This window comes from Aphelocoma coerulescens, chromosome 2 (genome assembly GCF_041296385.1).
Source record: "Aphelocoma coerulescens isolate FSJ_1873_10779 chromosome 2, UR_Acoe_1.0, whole genome shotgun sequence".
NCBI classification, from domain to species: domain Eukaryota; kingdom Metazoa; phylum Chordata; class Aves; order Passeriformes; family Corvidae; genus Aphelocoma; species Aphelocoma coerulescens.
This window is the reverse complement of record NC_091015.1, coordinates 33,195,002-33,221,428: the sequence shown is the minus strand read 5'-3', so window position 1 is coordinate 33,221,428 and position 26,427 is coordinate 33,195,002. Positions and strand designations below refer to the sequence as shown.

General features: G+C 41.9%; 1 protein-coding gene across 3 annotated transcripts in view; it reads right to left on the bottom strand.

Moving 5' to 3' along the window:
* LOC138106413 (neurabin-1-like) overlaps positions 1 to 25,097 on the bottom strand; it is a 135,137-nt gene extending 110,040 nt beyond the window's left edge. Inside the window, exons 1-2 of one of the 3 annotated variants that reach the window (XM_069006983.1) lie at positions 24,928 to 25,097; positions 21,747 to 23,435 (exon numbers count right to left, since the gene is read on the bottom strand). In XM_069006983.1, coding sequence (XP_068863084.1) covers positions 21,747 to 23,210 — 1,464 coding nt within the window. In that variant the 5' untranslated portion in view covers positions 23,211 to 23,435; positions 24,928 to 25,097. Of the gene's footprint in view, positions 1 to 21,746; positions 23,436 to 24,558; positions 24,712 to 24,927 lie in introns of those variants that run through there. The other 2 variants (XM_069006982.1, XM_069006984.1) reach the window with 2 other exon arrangements.
* Between the last annotated feature and the right edge of the window lie 1,330 nt (positions 25,098 to 26,427).

Below are 26,427 nucleotides of genomic sequence, written 5' to 3'. Positions count from 1 at the left end.
CTCTGCAAAGAGAGTATTTTTACCACAATTCAGTATATGCTTAAACTTGATGAATTACTTTTTTAAAAAATCATTCATGTCACACCATGTATGATTTTGCTATATAACCTGTCAAAATCTGAAATACACTGGAAAACAAAAGCATTGAGTTCTGCTCAGAAAACATGATACCAAAATGAACTCTGGTGTCAGATTGTGCTTTCTTGTATGAATAGTTTAATGTTCAGGAAAGGTCCCCAGAAATAATTGATAAATAAGTTTACACTGAAAATAAAGTATTGTTCTCTTTTTCAGAATAAAATTATTCAATTTCCACATCCCAGATAAATCTTCAAAAAATAGTTTTGTAAGTCTTGATATCATTACAATAAATTACCAGAAGATAATGAGAAAAATCAATGTTCCTATGTGACCACAAAATTGGATACAACTTCTAGTGTTTGCTATGTAAGTTAAAAATAGAAATTTTAATACTGTAGAGATGAACACAATACCAGCAACTACATGTGGAAAACTAAAGACGAAGTTAAATGGAAAAAAGTATTATATTTTTGTTCCTTTTTTTAATCTTTTCTTTGTGACTGTGCAGCAGCTATGCACAACTTACAAGGAGACATTTTTGAACCACCACCATGCAGTTAAATGCTGCTGCCACATTGATTCAACAGCTGCATAAATTAGCCTCATCCATAAGTAAACAGCTTTGTGCTTCTTTGTGTTTTTTAAATTTTTACTTGCAAGCAGTTGGTTTCAAGGGATACCTATATCTTCTTCAAAATACAGGATAAGATTAATTCTCTTTGCCAGGTTTTCAAAGACTAAAAAGAAAAACAAGCACAACATTTTACTCAAACCTGAAAAAAACCCTCTGAAATTCTGGTACCTCTGGAACAAAGAGATTAACATCCTTCAATTAAGAAAGGAGAAAGCTTTCTTCAAATTCATTTGCAAGCAGTACATATTATTTCATCCGTTCAGAGATTAGATGTGCGGGTGATGCGCTGGTTTCCAAGGTAACTGGACTAACCATGGGGAAGTCATCAGAGCGATAAGGAACTCAAAACATTTAGGTGGTACCATATGGAAATAGAAGAGAACCTGATGAACTGTAGCTATTTAGATAAGCCTAAAATTTACTTATTTTATGCAAGTGAAACAGGATAGATTAGAACAGTGTTTCTAATTTTTATACTTCAAGTTCATTCACAGTGCCTGAACACCTGACATGGGACCAGAGGAGATGGTACCTCTCCCTTAACACCCCAAGCACGAGCAGATCAAGCCCATGGAACCCAGGCTGCCTCCCAAGTTTCTGCCGCATGGCTATTGGTGCAGTAAACCAGGGACACGGATCCCGGCAGCAACAGGAAACCCAGACAGCATTTGAAACAACTGAGATGGCAGAGTTTGGGATTTAGGTACCCACAGGTCCCCAGTTTAGTTCCATTACAAATGCCACTGAAAATAGGTAAACTCAACAAAATTGCACTTAAGAAGCCTGTTAAGGGGGGGCTTTTTTTAGGTTTTAGAGCTTTAGGCAATTCCATTTCTAGAAATATAGTTAGACAACAATGCAGAAAAAATATTTTATTTACTTATGTTTATTATTGTTGTTATTATTTATTTATAGTCTTGTTTATATTTATTATTATTTCTGTTATTTAAATTATGTTTATTGTTATTATGTGCAAACCTAATTAGCACCAAACACAGTACTTAAATACAGTACTTGACATTTGCAATTTTTTATCTGGATGTCATGGTTCAGCAAATCCGTGAAAACTAGAAGGCACGAGTGTTTCAGCCACAGAGAAGCCCATAATTTAGAACAAATTAAAACATAACATAGAGAAATAAAAAAACTGGCCTTACATGGGGCCTTCTAGGTGTTGTTTGCTTTTTCCTTCTGCACAAATTGCACAACGTACATCCATTTGCACAATCAATCCACAAAGAAATTTGAACTCAAGGCAAAACACAACCAATATACATTTGTAGGCAAGCTTTTTAACTGAGAGCATTTATATATGCACGCAGCCTGAAAAAAAAAATATATATATATTTTGTATGCAAAACAGGCAAGTTACTCCTGGTCTGCACAGGGAGGAGACGACAATTTTCTTCTGCGAAGGTGGAAGAGAGGCTTTCTGGAAAATACACTGAGTTGCTGCTAAGCATCTGCTGTTTCCCAGATGGGACAGAAATTCTGACATACAGCCAGAGCCCAGAGATGCAACAGAGTGGGCACATGAGGGACAAAGTTTGTCTTTGTGTCAAGACCTAGAGTGGGTAGTTCATTTCATTTATGTTAAATACATCACTGTGGTATATTATATGCAATGGATTCACTTGGATTCACTTTTGTTACTCTATACTGTGGGAAACTGTTCATTTTCTTTTTCAGTGCTCCAAATAGCATTTCTGATGGTTTTTGAAAAAATCTGGGAGAGAAAAGACCAGCTCATAATATCTGAAATACTTTTCAGAGCTCAATCCTGTAAACTGCTTCTCAGCTGGAAACACCATCACCTACTGCAAAAATCCAGGGGGTTTCTGTAAGAATACGAACTGAAAAAGCTTTGCACTCAGTGCAAATAGTCCTAGATCACACAAAGTTCTCATATGCTTCTTGTGCACTAATTTCTTAATTTGCAGTACCAGAAAAGTTTGATAGAGCAGCAAGATAACTCCACATAATAGCAAAAATATCTTGTGCAGACTCAAAGACGAAAATCCTCCATGTTATATAATGCCTCTGAAAACTACTCACAGAACACAATACAGAATACATTTTCTGAAGATATCCACACAGAGAAAAAAAAAAAAAGCAACACCAACCCCCAAACTTTTAGCTTGACTATGGAGAATTCACTGCACTGGGGAAGAGTTGTTGTGTAGCTGACTAACAGCAGGATGCTACTGTCCTGCATCTGCCCACAATTTAGCAAAACAAAGCATAAAAGTCAAATCAAAGCCTGTGGAACACAAGAGCACAAAAAAAACCCTCTAGGTCTTATCATCCCATAAGGCACTTAAAAGACTGGCAGTCCAGAGAGCTTCATGATGGGATGGGGTAATTATATCAGCTTAACATGTCTGCATCAAGCCTCCTAGCACCTTCAGTCTTCGGTTAACACAGGAAGAGTCACCACACTTGCTGTGTAAGCATGCTTTAAACCACCACAGGAAAAGGAAAAGGCCACTATCTGTGAATGACATAAAACAACATATAGCTGCCTCTACAGAATGACATAAAAATGAACCAGGCATCACCTCCAAATTTAAGAGAAAAATCTCTGATTCTTCAAATACTGTATTCTGAAAAACAGCTTACCAGAAGCCTGAACTTGCATCCAGCGGTATATAGAGAACAGGCATTTATTTAGTTGCATGCAGGATCCTAGATACTCAATCTAATCATGAAAGGAATTTTGTCTTCAAATCAGAAGCTTTCTAAACTACATCCTTGAACTACCATAAATAAAATTCTGGGAAAGCATCAAAAAAGTTCACAATCTCTTGTTGTGAGTAGTATATAATTATTAGCAAATTCTATAACCATCCATCAGCAATTAGCATTTGGAGAGGCAGGCCCAGCAAGAAAAAATTACTTGGCTTATTTTATTTAAAACATAAAATAAGAAAAAAGACATTACTACATTGCAAAGTAAATTAGTCTTTTATTGGGCACCAAACAGCTACAACTAGACTGCTTTTGGTACCAACCTGTATTATTTAATTTTAATTAAGGTACACCTAATTTATACTGCCGCCTGCAGCAGTATATACGCATACTCCCCATGACAGTCCCCCTGCTCTTAAATCTCTTGTTACCAGATCATAGCTTGATAGCATTACAGCAATGAAAGGAGAACAGATTCTGGGAACTGTAATTTGTTTCCAACTTCTATTGGCCAAGCATATAATTACATCCATGAAAGATACTATTTTCAAGGAAGTATCGAGTCACACTGGACTGCTGCAGAGATAAAGTCAGCAGTATCATAAAAACACTAAGAACTCAAAGCACGGGTTGAAGCCACTTTCTTTTACTTCCTCTATATTAATTTCAGTTTCAGTTCTGCTGAAGATACCATGGACAACAAGCTCACTCTTGTCAGCGAGTTATATGTGAGGTACAATTCTGTCCACAGTACATCACCTACCTTTTCATCATTTCTGAAACCTAGTTTCACAGATAGTAAAGAGCTATAATAAAGTGGGAGGTGTGTTTCAGAGGTGCTGAGGACCGCACAGAAGTTCTCTCACATCACAGTGGTGGCAAGAGAGAGCAGCAGTGCAGGCAGCAGGCAAGTGCCCCAGCACGGGTGGCTGCAGCTCCAGGCTGATTTCACTTGTACTTCATTTACTCGTAAGTCTCTGAGCACATGTTGAAAACAGTGAGTAATACTTTCCTTCTGAACTGTAGTATTGTGACATCAATTCATTAGTATCATAAGACTCCCCAAAAGTTGTTTTACAGTTTTTATTTTCCATTAAAACTTTAAGGTCTTAATTCTACTCCTCCCTCTTCCACTAATCCCTGTTGCATAACTGAGCACTATTTCATCTTCCTCCAACTGTTTCTCTCCCTACTATCTGTTGTACTCATTTATATTCATTATGCAGAAAAAGAGACATTCTAGCCACGAAGTGAATACCTCAATAAGGCCCTTACTGTGTCTTCAAGACACAAATAAGAAAGCTTATCCTGGTTAGCCTGGTTTTAAAATTACTCTAGCTTCTTTATTCACTGATGCTTTATTTACCTCTTCTCACAACCTAGCCCTGGGGGAATGCTTCACATTGAAATTGCTTTAGAGTAATGGAGTTAAATGTTAGCCTTTCTCACCTCCCAGCCACCACTTTCAAAGAGCACAACCTGAAAAAAAAAAAAAAGGCAGGTTTCAACTGATATTGTGACTGAAGAAAACAGGATGGAAAAGCATCCAGAAAAGGATTCTGGTTTGAAACGCAAATAATATCTGTTATCACTAATTCAGGACTCCAGTTCAGTAAAATACTTATGTTCTTATCAGTTGGTCAAAGGAAAACACAATATTTATGTACAGACTTAATCAAAAACCTGAAGTTGATCACTTAAACTCCCCAAAAAATCCAAAGGGAAATGAAGCTGCAATACAGGTGGTACTCCACAAAGTAAGCACAAACATCGACCAAGACCCTGCCTAGGGTCAAGAATCAATTTATTGAGTACTACAGTCTCTCTGACTTCTTCCAGCTTAAAGCCCAAGAGCTGCAAACAGATGCCTCCTTTACTCAGGGCTCAAAGCCTACACCTGCCTCCTGAAGGCAGGTGACTGTCACATTTGGTCAAAAACCCAAGAAACCACAAACTCTCTTTGTGAAAGCCTACCTAGGAGATGAAGATGACAGTAGTGATCGCCATATAAAAGGCCAAGTGCCTAGAATGCTCATCCACTACACGGGAGTTAAAATTCAATTCCCCTTACATCGAAGAATCTCTTCTTAAGCTCCTTATCATTCCATTTTAACGAGTCTTTCAGCACATCTCAGATCCCAAAGCTGCCTCCTCAGTGCCTAAAGGAAACAGTAAATATGAAGCTATGCAGTCATGCTCTTTCTAGTGCCAGGACCTGCAAAATCCTCCAGTACAGAGTTCTTTTGGTCCCACGTTCAACTGAAAGGATGGAATGTAACCTACAGTGTAGTGTTTAGCTAGACACTTTTCTAGAAAATATGGAGGTCTGAGTCCCCTTCCTACACGCACCTTCCAAAGATGGTTACCCCTTTTCCATGCTCTTTTATTAACTGGATGGACAAGCCAAAGCTTTTACTAAAACATTACTGATTACAGAAAAGCAGATTTTCAACACACCTGAGAAGTTGTTAGCCTTCGTGAAATGATGTACACTGAACTCCAAGGTCAGTAAGAAATCTCATTACACACTAGCAAATAGCTAAACACAATATTGATCAGCTTACAGAGGTGTGATGTGATCACACAAAGGAGATTCACTGGCTAGTAATTAAACTAAAGAACTGCTTCCAACTGAGGGCACTACAGCCTTTTTCGTGAATCTGTGCCACTTGTTATAAACTGTCAGGCAAAACTACAGGATTGGTTTTTTAGTTATACATGAAAAGTACAGAGAATTATGAATTTTAAGTCATTTCCCTTCTCAATAAAATAGCTTTGCATCTCTTTGAACATTAACAGATATTGAAACTATTTCCAGCAAAGCATCAGTTCATGGTTTCATTAGAGATCTACCTGAAGCAGGCATTTTCTGACACAATTCCTATAAGCGGATGAAGAGACCATCCCACCAGTACTTAGTATAATTAGACAGCAGACTACATGTTCAGTGCACTGTTTTAGGCTCCTTGCATAACAGACTGCACTTCCAGGGCTGGTTGCTTTGGGAAAACAAAGTCAAAGCACAGAATAAAAGCCCCCAATTGTTATTATCTTAGCTAAAAAATATCCTACAGTCTCACTGCTAGACTTCCAGCACAGGTGGCAAGTCCACTGGCTATTTATGCAATGGTTCAGCCTTACCTTCTAATAATCATAATTATGCTTCCATTCTTAAGAAAAATTCCCCTAAGTCATCTCAATTTGAGAAGTGTTTCAACATTGTCACCTTATTTTGCTGTGTTACACCACTCTCTGGTGTTCTGTTTGTTCCAAACTTTCCCACTCTGTTCAAAGTTTACTTGCTGTCACACATCCATGAGAAAAGGAAGCACTGTCTTGTTTTGCAACTTCCTGAAGCCCACTCTGTTCAACACTGCTGAATGCACCATAGGATCAGAAAAAATTGTATCTGTGCATTTCTTTAGGTCACTACCATCATCATGTCTATCCAGGTGCCCTGTTGTAAATGCATGGTGAACACTTATTTTTTATTCCATATGTGCCAACCAAATGGTGCAGAAAATGACACAGGACTCAGTGATGATGTAATGACAGTTCCCAGCAGTGTTGTCTGTCACTCTTAGGCAGTAGAGTTTGCACCCCGTAATATAGGGGCGCTCAGGAATTCCTGCATGCAAGCTCAGCGTACTGAATCAGAGTCGGTGGCGTAATCCCTGGAAATCCATCACCAGTACTACTGAACTAATTTACTGATCAAGTTCCTGACAGCAGCATGACAAAGGGCTGCACAATGTCTGTAAGTCCCAAAAATATCTTATTTCCGATGGTAACACTGATGTCTACACCAAATATACAAATGTAAGCAGAGGAAATATACAGACGTTAAGGCAGAAGCAGTTCATTCAAAGTGAGATATTTCAAATGTAATTTATTGCACAATTGCTTTTTTTTTTACTGTAGAAACTTAATAAAATCTGTGGTCTGAAAGGGGTATGAGGGACAGTCCTCCTTTTCTTCTACTGCTAGTCATTTTTTCAAGTAGTTAGACAAAAGATAAAATTTTGACCTTTATTTTCGAAGTAATCCTAGCCAGTCATTAAATGACAACTGTTATTCATCAAGTCACCAAGTGGTGATGTATCTTGGAATTCCAGTGCTAATAAAAGACAAAGAATTTCATCTAGTATTTCATGATTATAGTACCACTCTTGTTTGAAAGAGAACAAAAAATACCTAATACCAGAGAAGTCATGACATGATTAACAGACTTTTGCTACATCCTCCTGGCAGGATTACCCTGCTCTGCAAAAATCCTTGCAGCTAAAGCAAGCCCTACACCCTTGGGAGCATTATGTTTATAATGTAAGAATAAATTACAAGTTTAAGTAATTTTTAAAGACGAAAATTAATCTTTCAAAACATTTTGATCAATTACCACTATGATATTTTATTAGTCAAGTATCTGCATACACAAATAAGTTTGTTCGTCTAACTCTTATTTTTCTAGGTGTGCAAGTGTATCCTCTAAAAAGTGGTGGCAGCAGATTTGCCTGTAAGTTGGTCACATGAAGCAGATACTCCACATAACACAGACCAGAGAAGACACTTTCCCTCCTCTCACGTGGCAGCCAAAGTTTTAAGGAAAACTGTGATAGAACATATGGCACATCTAGATTTTGTTGCCTCTGACAATAAAGAAACAGGCTATCAAAAGCAAAGTCTGAGATCAGAACAATCTGTGGAGAGTAAAAGAACCAGAGAATGAACAGCATTCACAGAGCTTCTATAGATATGAAGCTATATACCTCACACATTATTTACTATAAATAATAAAATACAATAAACAAAATCTACATATAATGCTGCAACAAAAGCTCAGTGGAGAAGGTACCACAGTGAATTCTTTACTCTTTTGAGTGATGAATATGATACACACAAAACAATGAAAAACTTATAAACGAAATTATTAAAAAAGCTGCTTTGTTGCATTTTCAATTTTTTAATGCAATGTAAAATGTCAAGTATGCAGTCCTAGAAAACAAGCAAACTGAGGATAAAAGACGAAATTCTGTCCTACGCCATCACAAAACTGCAGCCCTGGAAATGTCCAGAATCAACAGGGGTGGGGGGAGAACAGGGAGAAGAGAAAAAAAAAACAGACTACATTTTAAAACCTAAAAATCTCTACAATGCTCATGTAGCATTAGGTAGTCAAGCAAGGCAAAATAGTGAAGAAAGAGTTCAGCTGCATATTTTGGATAATGCTATATTGAGGGACTACTGATGTACCAGGAAGCAGCTAGCTCTTAAAAAAAGGCCAAAAACCTGCCCTGTGGCTTCTTTGAGTTCTAAAGGCTGCAAGTGCAGTGCTGCTGAGTACCACTGGCTTATGAAAGCTGGGGCAGGAGCCTGCTGGGACACAGTGCCAGGTGCTGACCCGGCCCCAACCCAGCCTGTGCTCCCACCCCATTGCCCATCTGGGGCAGGAGACCACCCCTGCTCCCCCACCACCCCTGCCAAGCCCTTGAGCTTCTCACTGCTGGATTTAGCTTCCAGCAGCATAGCATTCTCAAGCTAAATCCAGCTTTCTCAAACTCAGAAACTTGGAGTTCCTAATGGAACAGATTAACTACAGGGGTTCTTTGGGGCTTAGAGACAGAAGTGACCCTTTGCACTAGGAAAATAAAATAAAGTAAATCATATATGGGCACAAGAGGCTTGCTTTAACAGAACCACTTTTAAGTCAAAGGAGTGAAGGACAATTTCTACTATTTGCTATCTTTTATTCCCTTTTTTCAAAGTAGTATTTAAAAACTTCTCACTAACCCCTCTCATGTTTTAGAAACTGCTGTTGGTCATCTCCAGACATACACACTGGTCTCTCTTCTGAGAGTTCTTAAGCTTTACAAGACCAGCAAAATGCCTCTCCTCTTCATTACTAGAGAGAGAAACTAGACAAAGTCAGCAACTTGGTACATTTTACAAAGTGAGTAATTTAAAGATTTCACTTAAGGTGTACAGCACAGGGTGAGATTATTTATCAGTTTAACCACAGCTTTTGAGTATTTGGACTTAACTGGGTGCTCAGATCACATTCCCATTCCAATCAAGGCTTACCCCAGCAACAGCCATCAGACTTCAGCTACTGCTACATGCAAAATGTTAGTGGGCTTTGCCTCTGCCGCAAATGAACACTACTCCTCAACAGTTTTATTTTTGTGCAGGTGATTTTAAGTTTTTCCTCTTCATCATAAATATTAAACTCATAATATTTCTTTAAATATTTCCCCAAAATCTTTTGCCTTATTAAATGTTACTTACAAGGTTAGGTCAATCTTCTTACGTATACAACAAAATATGTCCCAAAAAACCCCTTAAAATCCTTTCTTAGCTGTTTCAATTAGCAGTGGTGGGCCTAGCTTCTCATTAACAAGAAACATTAGAAGTCTAGTATCAATCCTTAAACTTAACTATCTGTAATTACAAAACTACAAAATAAAAATTCAAGCTTTATGCAATAAGCTCTTACTAAAATACTCATATAGATTTAAACAACATTAACTATTACAATCAAACCTGCTGGAGCTGCTGCAGCAAATTTGGATTTGCAAACCATGCAGTCTTAAAACCTGATAAATAATACAAGAGGTCATTTAGTATACTTTACAAACAATAAAACTAAGAGAATTTGTCTGGGATGCAATTTAGGTGCTTCCTTTACAGAAGTTCACATTTAGGAAAATAATTTTTCTCTGATCTAAATGAAGCAACAGAACCACATGATGGCTCAAGCTGGAAGGGATCTACAAAGGTCATCTGGTCCAATCCCCCTGCTGAAGCATAGCACTCCTTGACCAGGCCCATGTCCAGGCAGCTTTTGAATATCTCCAAAGATGGAGTATCCATAGCCTCTCTGGGTAACCTGTGTCAGTGCTCAGTCGTCCTCACAGAGAAAAAGTTTCCTGATGTTCAGAGGGAACCTGTGTTCCAGCTGGTGCCCACCTTGTCACTGCAAAGAGCCTGGCTCTGTTTTCTTCGTTCCCTACCTTCAAGTATTTATACACATTAATAAGACCACCCTTGAGTCTTTAGTTCTCCAGGCTCAGCAGTCCCCGTTCTCTCAGCCTTTCCTCACAGGAGAGATGCTCCAGACCTGTAATCATTGTCATGGGCCTTCACTGGACTTTCTACAGTCTCCCGTGCTGGGGTGCTCGGACCAGGACCGAGAACTCCACATGTGGCCTCACCAGTGGTGAGAACTGAGGAAGGATCACCTCCCTTGACCTGATGGCAGCACTCATCCTAACACAGCCCAGAATACAATTAGCCTTCCTTGTTACACGAGCACATGGCTGACTCACGTTCCACTTGATGTTCTCCAGCACCCCTGATCCTCTCCTGCAAAGCTGAAGAGGATCCACCCTCTGGATGGTCCCCCAGAATATAACGGTGCATGAGGCCAGGTGCAGGACTTAGCACCTCTTCCTGCTGAACTTGATGAGGTTTGTGGCTTCCCACCTCTCTGTTCAGCCAGTTTCCAATATACCTCACTGTCTGCTCATCTAGCCCGTACTTAACAAGCTTCTCTATGAATATGTTATGTCAAAAGCCTTCCTGAAGTGAATTTACACAATAGCCACTGCTCTCCCCTCGCCTATTAAGCCAGTCATTTCTTTGTAGATGGCTATCAGGTTGGTTAGGCATAACTTCCCCTTTTTAATGGTCAAGACTTACTGGTAATGACTGTGTCATGCACTTGCAGTAAACCACAGCAAGTCTCAGCAGTTATTTTGGATCTACAGCTGTTAAGCCTGGACAATCTTTCACTGGCCACACAGAGAAAGAAAAGAAAAAAAGAAGAAGGAAAAAAGAGCCCCTCTGTTTAATGGTATTTCCCTCCCCCCCAACTTAAATATTAACATGAAAGAAATGTGCAAAACATCAAGGAAGCATTTTTCAGTCAACCTATTAAATTAAGAGAGATAAAACTGAGCAACTACTTCAGAGGAAAATGCTGGGCAAAGGGGAATAAAGAGCTACATGGTCTGGTAGTCTCTTCCTGTCAAATGTCATACTGAAACATTCTCATTTGTGTTAGTGTACTTTGCCACACTGCTAAATTACCAGCTTTTTTCAAGAGTGCTCTAAACCTCTGGATTAATGAATTCTCTCTGGTATGCCCTTGCAAAAAAATACAACACTAAAATATTTTGAGTATTCTGTTTAAACAGTCCATGCACAATGAAATCTACTGGGCAGTCACTCAAGCCAACATTAACAAGCAAGTACCTTCAGGCTTTTAAGAAGGCAGAGTTAACAGGTAAATATTTAAGTATGTCAGATTCTACACATTTAAGGAATCTAGAATATGTCAGTACCTAAATATATCGCCATCCATCTTAAAGATGACTGCAAGCTTATAAAGATGTAAAGACGGTTACAGGCTAGATTAAAAAAGAAATCCTAATGTTTTATCATAAAGGCCATGATATAGATGAATTAGAGAGGAGTTTGATACCATGACTTTTAAAAGCCTGTATTTTATTGCTTTCAAACAACTAATGTGAAATGCAGCGATTTTATCAAATGGAAGTCCCTAGGTCTATAGGCAGCATAGACTGAATACTGGAAGATATCCTTTCAATGTGAATCAGCATCTTATGCCCTTGAGGTTATTCACAGAATATTAAGGCAGATGGAACTGCAGAGCAGAACATCAGAAGTTACAGATGTGCATAGACTAAGAATTGCAGCTTTATGTGTAATAGCACAAGGCAAACGGGTCTTGGAGGTAAATTCTGCATTCACACCTTCCACTGACTTTATCATGTGGAATTAATCTGAGTGATCTGATGGGTCTCTTGAATCAACTCTCATAAGTAATTAGAGTAAAATTAGCTTGTCTCAATAGAATCCTTTCTATGTAAAAAACTACACCACAGAATAACATCTGTTGCTTTGTACCATTTAATTACAGGAATGACTGGTATTCTTTCTAATAGATTATTTGTGGCCTTCAAGTTCAACACAGCTAAAGGTAATTGCAACACTTCACAAAATTAACAGACACTACTAGACAACACAGTAGTCTATCAGGAATGTAAGGAGAGTGCCTGCTACTAAAATTCTTTAATCTTAGTTGGTAAACATTCAATTCCACCTTAAAAGTGGAACTGCCTCTTAGTTTCCAGGTGCCTTTTCTTTTGAATGCAGAGATGCAATAATGGCCCTTGTCAGGCCTTGTGCATCACTCAATGAGCAAGACAAATTTCTTAAGGTCCCTGTTTTATGATAGAATTAACCAAGAAAAAGACACATAACAGCATCAGGTTGCTACAACTCTTCCTGCAAACCTACTCCCCTTGAGCAGAATCCATCAGACACAGTCCAGATGAAGTCTCCTTGGCCAGTTATAAAATGACACCCATAATTCCCTACTGCTTCCAAAATATTTTGCTTCATGTTATCTAGAAGGCCATTTGCCTGCCTCACAGCTGCATCACATCATGGGTTGCTGCTGTCATTCTGCAGGAGCAAGTCAGAGTGGCTTTCTCCCCTACAGAGTAGCTGTCAACCCCTACAAACGAGTCACTAGTTTACCGTGGAAGTTCTTAGCACATAAATCCATCCCCATTACTCAAGTCCTCGCAGTCACCCATATTTTACTGCAATCCTCTGCAATGATAAGGCTTCCCCACTTCCTGTCAAAAGCAAGTGTCATTAGTGTGCTCCAACTTCCTGAGACAGAACTACCAAAATTTTTAACAAGGTCTTTTATCTTATCAAAGGCAGATCCTAATTTAGTCTGACATATACTACCTCTGATAAATCTATCTACATGTATTCCATTTGCCTTTCTGCCTTTGATTTTTTAAAAAGTGTTTTCTATTGCTTTGCTATGGGAAAAAAAAAAAAATAATGATTTTCAGGCAGCCAGAACCACCTTTTTTCTACTTTCTGAAAAACAGCTATTAAATTTGCTCTTCTGCAGTTAAATACCATCTCTATTTTGGTAGTGCTCTTTTAGTTTTGAAATATTTGCTACAAGATTTTCTAAAATCGAGCTTCTTTCACCCAGCCTCACACAAACCTGAGCACTAGGAACCTGTAGGTTTCTTCTTCACTTTACTATAGGAATTTCCACAATAAACTGGGGTTATTACCTCTGATCATAACTTCATACTCACTGCATAACACCCAGCTTCCTTTCTTGTATAATTTTTAGTAGATGAATAGCTTTTTACTACTTGTACTGTTTTCCTTTACAAGGTCAAACTCAGCTTGACTTCTGGCAACTTAGTCACATTTAAGACTTCTGAACTCTATGACATTCCTCAATTTTTCAACAACCACTTATGCCACTCCTTCCAAGTTCTTGGCTAACTTATGATGTTCTCTTTGGCTGACTTTTCTTCTGATTAGGCCTGCAATCATTCTGCTTGCATAGTCTGCTTTTTCTTGGGATGAAAATCCTACGCACTTTTTCTAATTCTGAATCAAAGAGCTCCCTTTGCTCTTTGGTTCAGCTAATTTCAAACCATTTCCCTACAGTTTCTCAGTCTGCATTTTTGAAATTCAAAACCTTTTATTGGAAACCCTTTTCAATCTAAACCACACAAACCTCTGATGCAAATTATTTAATCCAAATTCTGTTTCTACAAGCAGTCCTTCTAGAATGGCCTCAATGCTTACAAAACCCAGTTTTAAGACAACATTATTTCTTTTGAGTTCAAGAACTACGTGTGTGAACATTGCATCCGGGAATTACTGATCCCTAGAATTAGTAGTGAAATTATAACTTATATAAGAGTTAAAGACTCTACAGCATATTGTAGAGGGAAATAACTTTATTCCATTTACTGTATGCCAATAATTCCATGTATACTTAATACAAGAAAACTCTTTTGCACCTGGAATTGTGTGCAAAAGACTCATCGGTGAAGGCATAAAATTCCACAGCAATAATGAGATATCTTTGTTCACCACAGTGAGTAAATCAAAAGAGTAACTTCTGAAATGCTTTATCCCTTCACTACTCTTTGTCTGAGTGCATCCAGTCTTTGAATCCTTAACATTTACTTTTAATTCCTTTCCTTGACAAAGACATATAAATGGTTTTGCCTTTCATAAAACGATTTTTCATAAGAGCATATAACTAGAGCAAAGAAGAGTTTTTTACACAGCTATTATTTTTTACAAATGATCAAATTTAGCAGGACAATCCTTGCAGTACGACACATTTTATGATTAAAGTCAGTAGAATTCCCCATACTTGACAATACCTGGAAAAAAAGTATAAGTTCATTCCATGCAGCAGAATAGACATGTTCCAAGCTACTCAGGCAATAGCTCTGTATGCCAAACTACTTCACACATCGAGATGAATGAAATTAATTACCAGCTTGCTGCCCATTTTAGAAAATTTGAATATGAGCATAAAAGTTCAGTGATATATTCAACACTACAGAAGTCAGAAGCTAAGCCTACCTAATACTTAGTTTCATGCTTTAGCCAAAACTATCCTCCACTCCTAACATTGTAAACAAAGCATAGACTGTGGTATCCCACCCTTACGGGGAAGGGAGCACCCAAGATTCATAGATACTCATGGTCAAAAGGAACAAAATGTCAGAGGGTCCACAAAAGCTTACAGAATTTTATTAGTAAATTATGCACTTGGCATGGATATTGGTATGTTAGTCCCTAATCTCTTAGTAATAGCATACAGCAATGGATTTTGAACAAAGTGGGGAGGGTGAATGGAGAAAAAGAGAGAGGAAAAGGAGATGGCTTAAAGAGGGGGAGAGAGAGAGAAAGCAAAAGAGGTCACCAGTCCTGTCTCCAGTGTCAGTACAGCTGATGAAGTGTCCAGGGCCCTGGGGGTGCACATGCCCGGGCTTTGTGGGTGTAACTTTTCATAGATAAGTGTTCCTCACCCTGGAGATGCATTTCTCACTTCCTATGCCAGTTAGTTATGGGCAGTCTGGGCTTCTCAAGCTTTCTGGAAATGGGTTGGAGAGCTTTATGGGTCTTTGGTGGTCTTTATGACCACCAAATGATGACCAGTCTTGATGACTGGGTTGGCCTTTAGTCAACATTCCAGGCCTCATTCCTGCACACTTGTGCTGTATGGTGTTGTGCTTATCTCCAGGAGCCCAAACAAGAACATTAGTCTCAGCAAAGTGCTGCCCTTCCTCTGTGTGGCCCCGTCTTCAGAAACATCCTGATCTTTCTGAAAGAATGTTATTACCAACAATCCTTGGTTGGCTCCACAGCTATCTGGCTATCGGTGTTTGAGAATATATATTAGTTCTTTTATCTTCTAGGCTTCTACATGGACACAGGAGCTGAAGGAGTGAACCAAATTTAAGGAAAACAAAATATTCTTTAGTGATTTCAGAAAGAGCTATGCATCTTTTTTTCATCTGTAAGCTTTCATAATTAACCTGTTCAAAAGTGGATGAATTTCTCAGATTCTGTAAGCATTTCAAATCTAACATAGCCTCAGCATCTTTCTGCAACTCCTGTCTCCATACTGGCCTTAAACAACAAGTGTCCTAACACGCACTGTGACTACTTTATAGAATCACAGGCTCGCTGGGGGTGGGAAATGTGGAGATCATCTATATGAAACTCTGTATTCATTTAAGTAAAACACACATAGAAGTGGTGGCAAGCTTGGACTGTACAGTGCTTGTAGATGGGTAACCTTCTCTTATGATTCTTATGACCCAAAATAGTTTATCAACACTTTAACAACAGGTAAATACAATACTGAACATTTAATCAGGCAAAGAAATACTTCTTTTTTTACAGTAAGACTTGAACATGTTTTCAGCATACTTTATTTTGATGGCTACTAGATAAAGAACAATTATATTCTAGATTAAATATTTCCAATGTAATTAGTGCCAGATTGTTTAAGATTCTTTCTCTGCCACTGTTTACATTCCTGAATACATTTTGTCAGGGAAACCCCTGGTCTCAATACAGGCTAGGAGAATGAACAGATCAAGAGGAGCCCTCCCAAGAAGGACTTGGAGGTGCTGGTGGATGAGAGGCTGGACATGACCTGGCCATGTGCACTCACACCCCAGAGAGCCAAATGTGTCCCGGGCTGCATCCAAGGCAGCAGGGTGAGGGAGGGGATTCTGCCCCTTTGCTCTGCTCTGGTGAGACCCACCTGGAATACTGCATCCAGCTCTGGGGTGCCAGCACAGGAAGGACATGGACCTGTGAGAGCGAGTCCAGAGCAGGGCCATTAAGTTGATTAGAGTGATGGAGCACCTTTCCTATGAGGAAAGGCAGAGATAACTGGGATTGTTCAGCCTGGAAAAGGGAAGGTTTTAGGGTGACCTAACTGCAGCCTTTCAGTACCTGACAGGAGCCTATAAGAAAGGCAGAGTGAGATACTTTACAATGGCATGTAGTGACAGGACAGGAGAGAATGGCTTCAAACTGAAAGAGGGTAAGTTTAAATTACATATTAGGAAAAGATTATTTACTGTGATGGTGGTGAGACACGAACGTGTTGCCCAGAGAAGCTGTGGATACCCCATCCCTGGAAATGTTCAAGGCCAGATTGGATGGAACTGAGCAACCTGGTCTAGTAGAAGTAGTCCCTGCCCATGGGAGGGGGTTTGGAACTAAATGATCTTTCAGTTCCCCTCAGAAATGAAGAATAACTGAAATAAAGACTCATTCCTTGAACTGATTTTTACAAGAAGTTTGTAAAAAATGTAGTTCATAAAAAAATTTCAAAGCAACTGTTAAATACAAACTTCAGTCATGTTCTATGCTAAACTATAGTCAAAGCACTTGTAAATTGTCCTCAGAGGTGAGAGAGAGAGTACAAGTTCCAGTTCCTGAAGATCATTTGAACAAGACATGATCTGCTAAACTGAAGTGTATATATGAAGTGTATATACTGAAGTGTTGTGGGGTATAAAATTCAGTCATGCTGCATGACAAAAGAGAGGAAGCACAATAGGAGGCACGGGCACCAGTGATTACATTCCCTTCATGTGGAATTAGCTGAAGGATGGAAGAGCCATTTGCTATATACCTTCATGTTACCCTCTCTCCCACCTACTCCCAAAACTCAAGAGAGGTCTGCAGAGATGTCCCCTCACCACCACACCCTAAGGAAGCTTTACAGAATGCTGAAAACTGCAGCAGCAGCTTGGGCCAAACCCCCTCGCAGCATCACACGTCCCCTGCTGTCTGCCATACGGTCTGATCACATAATACCCAACCCCTTGGCTGGTAGGACAGTCAGTGGAGCAGAAGGTTGAAAAAGGAGGCTCAGCATGAGACACAAATTGCTGTTAACAGCTTTAAATGGTTTAACTTGTACCTGGGGCCAGAAATCAGGCACTAACTGAAGATGCTGCCATCAGCTATCAGAACAGAAGAAACTCTGGACTTGGAAAGAGAAAAGGGGAATGTTACTCTTCATCCTAATTCTACCCAGGATGAAGGAAGCATGGCTCAAAACTGGACTTATGATTTGGACAAGCAACACATTTCCATTTGCTAGGGTGTGGAAAGCCACGAGCTAATGAATTCTGCACTACAGGCAAACCTCGTCCAATTAGCCCGCCGTGTTTGGGAAGCAGTATATAACCAAACCCTCAGGAAACCCTGAAAAACCCAATGAAAGACCAATAAATCAGTGAGTTGATGGGTTAGGGGGTGTTGTTTTGTTTCTTTGGTAGAAAAGTATCCCTGTAAAAACCAGGGTATGTTTTTCCTTATCCCATTTACTTAACTTTTTCACCTCGTACGTTTGCCCTGGAGAGCTTCAGTTCTATCCCTGAGCAAAAACACAGCATCTCAACACAAGAGCAGGCCAGTGCTGATAAAGGTCTCTACATCACTACATAAACAGTCATATGAACAGCTACAGAAATGTTCACATCCCTTGTTTAGCACGATGTACTCCTGTCCACTGCGACTCTTGGGCCCTTTTGGACTACTTTTTATTGAACAGCACCAAGCTGATTTAAGCTCCCACAGACACACACAACTGCTCACATCAGCAATACCACACTCCAAATACCTAGAAACTCTCCAAGCCTGCAGTGGCCTCTGGGCAGTCACCTACTCCTAAAGAGACTTTCAACAGAGATGAAATCACCAAATATATCCCGTAATCCTAGAGCAGAGCAAATGGCCCATGGAGCATAGGATCTGTGATAGCAAAATTACAGACTGTAACACAGTAGAATTTCCTGCACGCACTGACTTGAGTCTTCCTCTTTATAATGAGTTTCTCAATAACTGGGTCTTTTTCCTGCTTGGGAGACAGAATTCAGTCTTTATCAGTTTTGGAGTAAGATTTTATTTATTTACCCTTCTGCCTATACTTCATTGCTTCTCTTAGTCCTCAGCATTTCCCTTAAAGGGACAAAAAGTCCCTTACATGTCTGCCTATGAAATCACATAGAAAAATAGCCCAAAGATGTTTACCTAAACCTGTTGAGATCTTCAGGTATCAACTTTATGGCAGTAACTAGCCACTGATTCCACAGGTTACGCATTCAAATGCCAATTTTGTAAACTATAGAGCTCTCCTGTAGGAGGACAGTGAAGGTACAATACTGAAATCAGCACTAAACATCTACAGTTCGGGTTGGACTTTGCACACCACTATTTAGCAGAACAGTTAAGTATAAATTGCATCACTTTCATAAAGACAGATCAGCTTCCAACAGTTCAGAAAATAGTCCTAATACTACTTTGTATTTTCCTCTCACTCACAGTCATGCCATGCATGAGATGATGTTCAGCTAAGTATTAATGAAACCAGTCATGCCCACTAACACAGAAAATTTTGTGGAACAGAAAAATTTTTAAATAGCTGCTGTCTCTTCAGTCAGAAACAACATCCCCGTGTAACAGATAGGCACAGGGAGTGCCTGGATAAGTTCATCTGCTAGCACTGTGTGAGGGGACAGAACACAAGTCCCCTTTGCTGCCTGCACTGCTCACTGATAGCTGTGCTGCGTAGAAACCTCCTGCCAGAGCCAGCTCCCAGCCTCCCAGCAGCATGCCCCACTGGCAGCGCTGCTGGAGGAGTGCAGGAGCCCAGAGACTCGAGAGCCACAAGGACTCACCAGGGGATTCTCCAGCTGCCCCTCCTGGGTCCCTGCCCGCGCCAGCATGGCCGGGCACTGACCTGATGCCACTGGCAGCCTGCCCTGGCTTACACAGCTTCACACTGCCGAGGGAATTACAGAGCATTGCGGAGAAAAGGGAGGAGGCCTCGAGAGGCAGCTTTTAATTTTCCACAACTTTTGCTGCAGTTCCTCCTGCTAGGGCCAGCCTTCCACATGGTCTCACTTCTGCTTTCCCACATGACTAACAGATTGCATGCACTGGAGGCACCCAGGACAAAAAGCAGGGGATCTCCCAAACCTCCCAATCCCTCCTACACTGTTCTCTCCCAGCACAGCTTTTATTCTGTTTTCTTCCTATCTACAACAAAGATGCTAGAATAATTAAAGCAATGATTCTTTTACTTTGGATAAGCTTGTTAAGAGTACTTTATGCTTAAACCCATGACAAATGTACTCCTTTTATTATTTACAAAAATGACTTTTAGAGCATTTTCCTGACGGACTGTTATTATTACTGTACAATATGTAATCTGAAATGAACATAGCATGAAAAACTTGAAAAGAAAAAATACAAATAATTGAGAAAATACTCTTAGAGCACTTGGCATGACAGCATGATTCAGACAGACAACAGCAGTATGCTGAAGTAAGAATGTTACCATTAGCTCTTTCAGAAACTGCAGAAAAGTCTGACCATTTCAAGAAAAAAATCAGTAGAGTCACTTTCTGGATTCCCATCTGTTGGAAACATCATAAACAACTGGTATATCTTTCAGAAGAGAGAACTTGTCTGTTAGTACAGCTTGAGCAGGAAAGCAGTGGAAGGGACAACTTCCTTTGCAATCAAAGTTCTCCCTACTTCACCTCCCCGCAAAAATTCAAGAAAACCAGGCTACTTTAATTATTGGAATAATCAACAGGGAACAAAATACTTAGAATTTTTGGTTCATGATGCAAGCCTGAATAAAACACTAACAAAACAAAATTAAAAGAAAAAGCCATTATCTTGTCTTGGAATATTTTCTTTCAGTGTAAAAAATGCTCTTTTCAAAGCATGAAGAAAGATGATTCTTATCCCTCCACCCCATGATAAACAGATAAGAAATCTGCTTGCTTTATTCAGATGAAAACTTCATCATACAGTATACATCCTTCCTTACTTTAAAACACAGGCAGTGTGAATGCAGATTTTGTAAATCACATTACTTTGAATTTAACACTGGAACTTCTGTTCATTGATTAGTAATTTGCATTTCTAAAATCACATAATGAAAACAGTCAACTTCAATTACATTTTTAATTTCAAAATGTTTACATTTCAAGTACTCTGTCATATATTTCTGTTTCAAGAAGCCGTTTCTGCAAAAACTGCTAGGGCTTTGAATTGTCCATTAGAGACATATGGCATCTCCAGCCAGGGTCAAACCACCACACACATGCACTAAACCCAACTTTGAAGTAAAATAATTTTATATTTAACCCTGAGACTCAGCAGTGAAAAGCTGGTACAACAAAATGTAACAAGTCATTGACTAGTTATTCCTTCTTGAACTGAAAAGTACTGGAAACAACATTCTTAGTGGTAATTTCAAGGTACTTAAAAACAAACCATAACAACTCTGCAAAAGCCACACCCTTCACTAGGTATTTCAGTCGACCAACTTCACCCTTCTGTAGCACTAAAATACACTCTCTCTATATACATTTAAAACTTTAAAGCATTTATGTAAGTGACAGTGCTACTAGAAAATATGTGGAATGTTAACAGCCCTCTACTACAGAATCACACTGTACTTCAGGACACAGTCTTTAAGTACAGGGTACTTTAAGAATCTGCTTGCTGAGAGCTGAGGAAAAGCCATTCAATCTAAAGAAGTTGTGACTTCAAATGAAATGAAACAAGGAGCACAAAAGCCACCAAATACCCACACTGACATTTCACAACGTGGTTACTGCTCAGTCACAGAAGTCAAAATATGCATGTTAAAATTCTCGAACTTCACAAGCCCAGCTGTCATTCTCAAATTCTGCTGGCTTAGTCAGCCACCAAGAAATCTAGGAAATGACATGAGCTCATCAGAGCTCAGCTGCCTTACTTCATTTAAGATTATGTCCACTGGCTGACTGCAATAAAAACATGCATCAAAAGATGCTCTGATATCTTTTTAGAGGTAAGATCAAATGTCAAAATCTCCTTCAAATAAAGCTGCATTTGAAAACAAACCAAACTACAAAAAAAAAGGGAACATAAGAAACTTTACCTTAATTGGAGCCCGGCTAAACTGTATTTTTCTGTTGGCTGGGATTTCATCTTCATCTGGCAATCCATTAATTTCAGAATATTCCATATCAGGTTCATAACAGTTATTTTCATCACTGTCATCCAGATCATCCTGTTCTGTACCTGTCTCTCCCCAGTCAGAATTATATCTGGATCGTACCCGATACACATTGTAATCAGAGTGCATGTACACATGGGAACTCTGAAAATTATTCACATCTTCATGCACATCTTTTTCACTTGCCTCATCATAATGGGACTCAGTAGCATCTGAAATTGCATCTGTGGCAAAATCACCACCTGAAGCTACATTTCTTGCTAACTCTGCAGCTTCAGGTCCATCAAAGCTACCTTCTGTATGTTCTGACCATTCCTTTTGTTGCACCAAAACTCCTGTCTCTGTTTTTGACTTACTCCTAGTACAGCTGTCCACAGATCTTTCGCTGTCAAGCACACCAACCAAATCCTGTTGACCTGTTGCAGGACTCTCAACAGAATCAGCAATTGTCTCTGTGCTCTTTTTTATTTCTTCAGTTGTTTTTGACCCTGCCGAAGTGCCTGTGGACACCTTCTGTCTCGGTGTTAAAGGCGTGTTCGTCTGCTGAGAGTTCTCAACAGCCATCACACCTGTACTCTGTTTGGCTGGGGGAGACCATGTGCTGGTCTCTTTCAAAGGACTGAAACCCTCAAGGTTTGCAACTGGGGAGGAGATATTTGTGACAGTAGATGAGAGGTTTAGTGGATAGTGACCAGTTACAGAGTACTCTTCACTGTTTTCTGACTTTTCTACGATTACACTGTGTGAGTCAGTGTTTTCAAACACTGCACTGAGCTGACTCACAGTTGGAGAGACAGTCTCTGTCCTTGGGCTAAGACTGTCCAGTGAATCAGTGCTGCCTCTGTGAGACTTAGAGCTACACCACTCATCCGGAAGTTCATTAGAAATTATTTTCTCTTTCTTTGGGGAATAGCGATTTGAATGTCCTGTTTCATGAGCGTTTCGCTCAAACATCTTCCGAGTTTCAGTAAACTTGGAATAGGAAGGACCATCATGGATAGTGTCAAATCTACTAATCCTTTCAGAGACGGACGATTCCAACTTTACGATTGAACCATCTGCTTTTTCTACAAATTCTTTGGGCCTAATTCGTCTTTGAGGGGATGGAGGGCCACCCTTTCCCCTGGTTTTAGGGGCAACTCCAGCACTTTCAGTGGGCTCCATGCCCATCTGCATAAATAAGTTCTTGATCCTATTGACATTTGAGCCATATTTCCTTCCCCTGCTCTGTGAGGCCTCTCCTTCCTCTTTCGCTTTTTGGTCTCCATCTGATTTCGGTTTGTCAAAGGTGCTTTTCAGCGCCTGAAACTCAGTTCTGTAAGCATTTCTGTGAGGAGAGGCACTTCGGAGGGTTGATCTTTCTCCTGAAGACTCTGTTTTCATCATGTTTACTTCAGGTGCGTGAAACCTGCTTGCATAGTTTCTGTGGTACTGCTCTCAGTAGCTTGTCACAGCAGAGATTCTGCTTGAGGACTGTTTTTCCTCAGGGGCTAGTGCCCTTCAGCAGCGCCATACTTGACAGGAGATCTGGAGGCAAATGTCTAAATGCACGCAGTCAGTTTTGACAAAGCAGCATGACTGAGGACTCTCAAGAACAAGGGCTGATTTTACCTGCAATAGAAAGAAGGGTTTTCTGAAACCATGTCAGGTACTTTAAATCCGTCACAATTCCCATTTACCATTTTCTGACATGTTTACAAAATCTAGTAAAAAAAAAAAAAAAATACAAACCAACACTGCACAGACATGTGAAAACTCTCCATTACAAACTTTTTCTGATTGACTGTTGCATAATTTACAATCTATAACACCACTGCATAGCAAAAGAACAGATAATCATATCTTTCCATTCACAAGTATAGTATCATGGCACAAATATGCATGCAAAGGAAAGGTAATGTGACATGAAATATGAGGCACTGCAAGACAATCCTTGCTCTCTCAGACAAACGTAATGGTAGCAATACTGTCAAAGATAATATGCTTAGAAAGGCAAATTAAACATCAGCTCGAGGGAATACAAAAAACTGCATCCGAAGCTAACATCTTCAGCTGACCGGGTAAAGGAAGTGAAATCCCGTTAGAGAAAGTTGCCCCTTGTCACGGGCAGCGGTTTTATCATCTGCAAAATCCTGGAGGCACCAACGAGAAGATGCAGAAACGGAGCCAGGGGCTGGACCGCTCCCACGCCCCGGCCCCAGGGGCTCATCCCCGGCTCCCGCAACCCAGCGAAGGGTACCACGGGGATCTCCCCAGCCAACCCCCTCTCCGTTCACCTCCGTTCCCGCTCCCCAGCGCTCGCCCTGCCGCGCCGCTGCCGCCGAGGCGGGGACGCCTCACTCTGGCCGCTGCACACATGGTGCCGGTACCGGGAGCCCGCGGCCGCCGCGCCGACAGCGACGCGCCCGTCCCCGCGCACCTCCCGCTCCGCTCCCGCCGATCGCCACGGGCGACTGGAAAGGCCACACGGCAGAGGCTCTCGGCGAGCCGTGCAGATCTCGCAGAAGGCAATAAACTCAACCCGAGAGGGCAGCGCTGGAGCCCCCGCGGCGCTCCTCCTCGGGCGGCCGTGCCGCCCCGGCGGGCTGGAGCCGCGGGGCCTCGGGCGGCAGCACCTTGCGGCGGGGCAGTGCCCGGGCAGGCGCCCGCCGTCCCCGCGAAACAAAAGCCCGGTGCCAGCGCTGCTCCCCGCGGAGCCCGGCGCCTCCGCCGCCCAGCGCGCACGCCGCCTTACCCAGCCGACAGCCGCGACGGGCTCCCCCGGCCGCCCGACTCAGCGCTGCCCCCGCGCCTCCTCTGCGCAGAGCGGCCGCTGCCGCCGCCCGCCTGACAGGAGGCAGCAGCCGCCGCGTCGCCTCAACGCCATTGCACGCAGCGGCGGCTGCGGCGGGGGCACGGACACGGCTCCGCGCGCACACCCGCGGCGGCGGCGCGGGGGAAGATGAGGCGCCGTGGCCGCCGCGGCCGCGCTTCCGCCCGCGCCCGCCCCTCCGCCGCCGCACGGCCGCCGCGCCCCCGCCGCGGGACGCGCCCCGAGCTGCCGCCGCCGCCCGCCGCGGGGCCGCCCGCCGCCGCCGCCGCCTGCGGGTGACAGGTGCCTCACCTCCTCGGCGAGCCGCAGTGGTTCGCTCCGCTGGCGGGGCGGGGGAGGTGGCCAGCCCGCTGCAGTCCGGCCCCGGGCGGTGACTGCCGAGAGGCGGAGGACGGGCTCGGCCGCGGCCACAGCCAAGCTCCCAGCGCCGAGTCCCGCTGGCTGCCCCCGGCCCGGTTTATCCGCTTCTTCCCTCCCCGGGAACGTTCGATCCAGCCTGACCCCCGCGGACCGGGCCCGCCCGGCTCCCGCCCGTTTCGGAGGAGGCAGCGTGCCCGCCCCCGCGCGGGAGGGGCAGCGTCCCGGGTCCTGGGAAAGCCCCCGCTGCTTCCCGCTGCGGGAAACCCGTGGGGCGCGGGTGGCACCGGGCGCACGGAGAACTCCCTACAGTTCCTAGAGCGGCAGCCAGCGTGTTCCCTCCCTCGCTGTTGATCCACTCACCCAGGCTGCCCGAGCGAGGAACGTGATGGTGACCAACCCCGGGAAACCGCTCACATCTCCGTGGGCATGGCTTGTTCTGGCAGCTGCTGACAGGGACGGAGGATCACCCTTGGAGCACAACCGCAACCACAACCACAATGCCTTTGTTGTTTATTAGCTGGTCGAGTTCACCACAAAAATGTTTTGGCTTTATGTTTTGGCGAATAAGAAAACTTAATTGCGGAACATGAAATCTCTAGGTAATTTGTAAAATGGGTAATCCAGGCAGGTAATGACTGTTAATCTCATAGCAACTTGTAAGCAAAGTTCGTTAAACTAACTGCCTAAATATCCAGAAGATGGCCTGGGGATGTACACTGCAAAGTCTGAAAACTAATTATTATGTACAAAGAAGCAAGACAGTGGTGACTGAAAATAAAGATATGAGGTATATAGATCCACAAACTTAATTCATTAGTTTTAATGAGACTGAAGCATGGCTACTATATACCACAATGTTCATAGGTGGCAATCTCTAGCTAATTTGTACCAAGGGGTTGCAGGACAAAACTGTTTGCCTCAATAAAGTTTAAATAACCAGCATGTTAATATTGACGGGCAGACAACAAATCCTACAAGATAGATTGAAAACCAGCATTTTGATAAATACATACGGAAGAGGCCAGGAACAGAAGTGAAGGCATTTCAGTATTTTCCCCATTGCTGGCAGTAGCCTGTCCTGGCGCACTGCACGGCCCCCGCTCAGGCTCCTGCTGCCTGCGGACAGAGGCACGGGAGGACGTGGGGGATGCTCGACGCCCTGCAGGCTGCTGAGCAAGGCCATGCCGAAGCACGCTAACACAGCAGGGAGAAGAGGAGATCGCATGAGATATGTAATGAACCAAGATAGGAGCCTTTGAGCTTCCAAAGCAGTCACAGAAAGCTCCCATGACCGTGTTCCAAAGCAGAAGAATGAAGGAATTACTTTTTGACAGCTGCTTGAGATAAGAAGTCCTACAGGTGATTTGCTGCTCAAGGACTGAAAATATTGCAACTAAGCAGGACATCGCCTATTAAATTCTAAACATCAGA